General features: G+C 29.6%; 1 protein-coding gene across 1 annotated transcript; it reads left to right on the forward strand.

Annotated features, from left to right (window-relative positions):
• Window positions 1–2,199: 2,199 nt before the first annotated feature.
• Window positions 2,200–4,837, forward strand: LOC115697412 (universal stress protein PHOS32). The gene is made up of 5 exons (XM_030624405.2): window positions 2,200–2,703; window positions 2,797–2,876; window positions 3,523–3,641; window positions 4,374–4,450; window positions 4,583–4,837. The coding sequence occupies exons 1-5, from the start codon at window positions 2,415–2,417 to the stop codon at window positions 4,606–4,608; spliced, it is 591 nt and encodes a 196-aa protein (XP_030480265.1). The 5' UTR covers window positions 2,200–2,414; the 3' UTR covers window positions 4,609–4,837.
• The last annotated feature ends 1,163 nt before the right edge of the window (window positions 4,838–6,000 follow it).

Raw genomic sequence — 6,000 nt, forward strand, 5'->3', positions numbered from 1 at the left:
TTCATTTAATTTTTAAATTTATTCTAAATTTAAAATTATTTTACATCATATCAAAGATCATATTGAATATTTATTTCCAATTATATGATGGCTAAAGTGTCAAAGAGACACACGAGAATAAATAATAAAAGTGCTTGAAATTTATGAAGCACATTGTATTGTATAGTCGCCAATCGCCAACGGAAAGCAAGCAATGGCATGCTCTCAAATTTGACCCGTAACTAACAAGTCACAAGACTTTGCCCAAAGAAACCAAGAATTGTCAAATGATTCTTTAACCAATGTATTATAATTATTAGGGTCCTACTTAAATTTGGAATTAAGAATTGTGAGATTGACAATCTAATCTAACGAGATAAGGAGAATTGGATTGCTTTATTACAAATTTATCCCAACCTTCAAAATGTTCATAACTTATTATTATTATCTATTTACATATTCTGATTTATTTCAAAATGAAAAATCCAAATCAATTGAATACAAGTCTATCCAATTACTAGTATGAATCTCCATATACAATTTTGAATATTATTCTTCAAATATTTTATGGTGTCTAATATGATATATTATTATTAATAATAAAGTAAATAGCGGCATAAGTACTCAAAGTTATAAGTTTATAAGCGATATAAACCTAATAATTTTTTTTAGTGACATAAGTACCCAATATTTGTAAAATTGTAATTTTTCTCTATTTTCGTCAGTACAGGCTCCGTTTTAAATTTATTAAAAAAAGATTTAGAAGTAAATGATACTACATATTTTCGTCCAGACCATATAATCTAGAATTTGAGTCTTATATGTGTCCTGTTAAAGACAATAACATAGTCTGTACTGATGAAATGGAAGAAAATTACGGGTTTATGCCGCTTACAAACTCAAAACTTTAGGTACTTATGCCACTATTTACCCTTAATAATATTATGTAAATCTGTTAGAATTTAGAGATAAGATGAATGAGGTTTCAGTCAAAACTAATTGACTATGAAAAGAGTAGCTCATTTATCTTATATATTCTATTATCTTTCCACACATAGTAATGTGGGACTCTCTAACAAAATCTTACTTTCTTTTTTCATTAGAATGAGAGGAAAAATTTATTCATACATATTCAAAGCTAATTACAGAAACAAGCTAAGCTACCACCAAGTGGATCACTATAGCTTTAATGGCTATCTTTACATTTAGACTCAAGCTCTTACCATTCTATAAGCTAAATTGAATAAATAGTTATTTCTATTGCACTAAACTTCATATATATATATATACATATATATTTATATAATAGCTGAGAAAATTGCATTCAAAGAAACCTCTTTCAAAGATGAAATACCCTTCGAACAGAAATTTCTCCAATCTTCCATGTTGCTAGGCCAAAAGATTAGATAAATCTTATTTTCATTCATATTAAAATATGTGAAATATAATATCACATTTAATAATATATTATAATGGAGTTAGATTGTCTCCAAAGTTATCAATAATAAGCGGATTGACAATTCTTAGAGGACTGTCATCACCTATTTTATCTTTCAAGACATATCACTAAATTTATTTTATTTTATCTCAATATTTATATTATACAATGACGCATTAACATGGTTTTATATTTTTATTGTTAATAGTAATTTTACTCATACATCTGCAATACTATTCTGCAATCAGCGAATGGTATTACTCATACATCTGACAATCTCTATTATTAGTTTAGAAAATTGTGTTTGAACAAATACTTTTTTTTTTGAAAGAAAAAAAAAAAAACTTGTCTTTGTTTGAACAAATACTTGTCTTTGATTTTTAAGTTCTTCTGTAATAGTAAATTTTTATTAATGAATTTTACCATTCTTTCAAAAAAAAAAAAAAAAAAAAAACTACTGGCATTATACCATGACAATATATGGACATCTTTTTCAAAATACACCACCAATATTTTATTTTTTTCAAAAAAAAAAACATATTATATTCTTTTCAAACATACAATATTAATATTATTAATTAAAATAATAAATAATTAAAAAAATACATTTAAAACAATAAATAATATTATATAAATATAGAATATGAATTATAAATTTTAAAAAATTTTAAAACAAAAAAAAAAAATTAATATAATAACTTTCTTTTTTTTTTTTTTTTTTTTGGAAGGAAATATAATAACTTTCAAAAAATATGAATAGAAAAAAAAATTAGTTTAAAACTTGTTGGAAACCACTAAATTTGCTAAAACCACGAGAAATTAGTAAGCTTAAATATAGGCTGCTCAACAATATTCTACAACTTTTGATCCGACCTTCTGACTATTCATCAAAAACGTGTCATTTTGTTGACAAAATAAAAAGCAAAGAAAAAAAAAATCAAATACAAGCACAAATATTACCCAACATTTTGTTCTCTGACAAAATTATAACAAAATCATGTCTATGAGATCCATTTCTGGAAAGAGGGTGATGTCGTCGTTGAGAATTGAATTGGAAACATTGATGGAGGATGAAGAAGAATACAGCTGGAGAGAAGTGAAGCTTCCATCTTTGATCCCAGTTGTTCCAGAACCAGAACTCGAGAGAGAAACCGGTGAGAGAAGAAGAGGCCGAGATATCATCGTAGCCGTCGATCATGGTCCCAATAGCAAACACGCCTTTGATTGGGCCCTAATCCATCTTTGCAGGCTCGCCGATACACTTCATCTCGTTCACGCCGTTTCCAGTTATCATTTTTTTTTTCTTCTTCCCTTTCTGATTTCTGTTTTTTCTTTTATATATATGTTTTTAAATTATATTGTCGTTTTATTTGTTGAAGGTGTGAATAACGACGTCGTTTATGAGGCCACTCAGCGGCTAATGGAGAGTCTTTCTGTTGAGGCTTTTGAAATCGCTATGGTTAGTTAGTGCTATTACTTATTAATTATTACAAGTTTATTTCGGCCTTATATAAATAATTATAACATATGTGGTTATAAAAGTAAATTGAACTATATTTTTTTTTTTCTAGATGCATGTCAAAATAGATAAAAAGTGTGTTAGTGCATATTGTGCATTGTAAAAGCAGCCTAGTGTATATTATTTGGTGTTGTTTATTGTTTGAGAGATATTCATGTAATTGATGTAGAAACAAATTTTCGAATGAAAAAAAAAAGAAACCTATATAAATTGAGAATTAAAAAATTATTATTAATTGTCTATTGTAATTGTTGGAACTTTGATGAATATTTTAACAAAATATAAAAGTGTTTTAGTATGTATGAAGTAGAAAGAACCTCACATGGGATATGAATTTTTATTTACAAGAATATATAGAGTGTAATTTTGATATTTAAGTTTGGGCCCCAAAAAATACTCAGTTTTATAAAAATAGGTGGAGACTCACACACTTGACCCATTAATAAGGTTGAGTAATCATGTAGTCTAACATCATCACATGATTCAACTCCAACATGTGTTGATTAATGGGTGTAATATATGGCATTGTGATCCATTGAGGAAGATTAATTGGGTTGTGTATATGTTTAATTATTAAATATTATAGGTTAGGTCTGTGGCTCGGATTGTGGAAGGAGAGCCTGGAAAAGTCATTTGCAAGGAAGCAATAAAGCTTAAGCCTGCAGCTGTGGTCATGGGTACCAGAGGCAGAGGCCTCATTCAGAGGTTATTATCTTTCTATCTCTTTCAATATTTATGCAGCAATGCTATACATCCCCATCACCAGCACTCTCTTGAGCCACGTGGCTCTTTCTGATTAGTTGGAGCAACCAACATCAGCTTTGTAGGCCTCTACACTTAGAAATATGTTAAGTAGTATCTTAAAGATACCATCACAATAAGGGGCTGATATATTACTATGAGCTTATTCTAATATCAATCTTGATATGAAATTTGAACAATGAAGTTTAAAAAAATTAGATACGACCAAAATTTGACCACCTCCTGGAATAAATTAGCCTAATCAAACTGCCTAGAGTTAGTTTGTTACACTTGTGCTGTGGGAAAAAACAGTTGTAGCCGTGATTTGAGAAGAAAAAAAACAGTGGTAGCATAACACTTTTTTAACTGTTATCTTTTATAAATTCTTCAATAAGCTATTTTTTAACTGTTTACTAAATACTTTTTTGTCACGACTTTTTATCAAAAGTAACTTTTAGTTTTTCTAAAAGTTGTGCCAAATATGTCCTACCTGCTTCTTTCCAAATTAAGCAAGTAACTCCACTTTGAGTATTCCTTCTAATATCAAATCCAATTAAACTCAATAACAATACAATTTGCTAGTCAAGGGAATTTCCCTCTTTCTATAGTTCTGTAGTGTTGAGCACATAATACACTTATACTAAGTATTTTCTTATTATTAACATAAATATATGTGTGGAATTGGATTGTGTTCAGTGTTCTTCAGGGAAGCGTAAGTGAGTTTTGCTTCCACAATTGCAAATCAGCTCCAGTCATAATTGTTCCAGGCAAAGGTATACATTATATAAGCCTAAATATTTATCAAAATTGTACACTATATATGATCATTCATTTTGATAAATATACAGTTTAGATGAATGATTAAAATTGTAATCACTAATAATCATATCCTCTGTTGATGGCAGATGCAGGAGATGAGTCTTTGGTCTAAAAAACATGTCTAGTCAGTCTAATATAGCTAGGGAGTTTTTTTTTTTTTTTTTTTTTTTGTTTTTAAGATTGTATTTATTATGGGTTGTAAAGAAGATTGATATTTGTTTTGGCATTCCAACATGGGTGTCCATCATTATGTTTTAGTTTTCAAATTAAAATGTATGATTGGTTTCGTTAATTTGTAATGATATTTGGTGGAGTTAATTAGTAATTCTTTTTCACAAGTACCCCAAATTCACTAATTTGTTGTATTCCACAAATTTATGTCACATTTGTTCCACATGTTCTCAATCAAAAATTTGGATAAACATGCACTGTCTTATGTTTTCGTGGCAGACGTTCAATTTGGACCGTTAAATACCAAAGAGGACTTTGCTTTTTTTTTTTTATTTTTAAACTTCAAAATAGTTTTTTTTTTTTTTTTTTTTTTTTTTTTTTTTTTTGCATTTTTACGAAATTCTACATAGAAATTCTTGTTGCAACTGGTGCTGCACCTAAATTGCAACAAAAAATCGTATAGAAACCCAGATTGCAACTAGCGTTGCAACTACTTAGAAACCAAACCGTAAATTTGAAAAAAAAAAAGTTAAAAGAATAATATATAAGGTAATTCCTAAAAAAAAATATATATATACCAACCATATGGCATTACCCTATTTGTCCACGTGCTAATGATGTGTGGCATGTGTTGAAAACTAACTCTGTTGTGTATAATTGTGATTAGTGATGATAGTTATTGGGTTCTGTTAGATAAAGATGAAAATTTTACCTGAAAGCTCATTTACTATGTTGAAATGAAAATTAAGATTTTACGTCAGCCAATTTGGTCGATTTATATTATATTTTACAAAAATTTAAATTCAATCTGCCTGATTAAGAAAAAAGAAAATAATTTATATTAGTTATGACACAGTTATTTCTTGCTTCTTTTTCTCTAAGTGCTTCCTAAGATCACCATGCTTATCATTAAGCTTATGTCTTAAGTCAGTAGGGGGATGCTTGTGATTTTTCCTACCTCTTTCCTCGGGTTCCTGATACACTGATACGCTTTTTCGGTCCTCTCGGTCCTGAGGGCCAGTGCTCTCTCGAGAGAACTTTACCCTCTGCGGACCTTTTCCTTTCGGGAAATCAGAGTAGACTTTTTGCGGATATTGAGCTTTTTTATTCTTTTCGTGGAATAATGTAAGATTTCTCTTAGGGTTCCCTTTAGAGGGATATCGTATGGGGCTCAGTTCCCTATTTTTAGGCCTTTGGGTGCTTGGCGAGGACTCTTCCTGTGTTTCTCCTGGTCCCGAAGGCACATCCTTGGGATGCACGTGAATTCCAGCCGTTTCCATTGCCTTCTGCATGGTGACCATTATCTCTTGCATCCTCCTATTTTGTTCCTTTT

Source organism: Cannabis sativa, chromosome 7 (genome assembly GCF_029168945.1).
Source record: "Cannabis sativa cultivar Pink pepper isolate KNU-18-1 chromosome 7, ASM2916894v1, whole genome shotgun sequence".
Lineage (NCBI taxonomy): Eukaryota > Viridiplantae > Streptophyta > Magnoliopsida > Rosales > Cannabaceae > Cannabis > Cannabis sativa.

Bases quoted from the DNA above. Each gene is read 5' to 3' on its own strand.
- LOC115697412 (XM_030624405.2), top strand. From the start codon at position 2,415: ATGTCTATGAGATCCATTTCTGGAAAGAGGGTGATGTCGTCGTTGAGA. The intron at 2,877-3,522 runs GTTAGTTAGTGC...TAAATATTATAG, and splicing joins AGGCTTTTGAAATCGCTATG to GTTAGGTCTGTGGCTCGGAT. The intron at 3,642-4,373 runs GTTATTATCTTT...GATTGTGTTCAG, and splicing joins GGCAGAGGCCTCATTCAGAG to TGTTCTTCAGGGAAGCGTAA.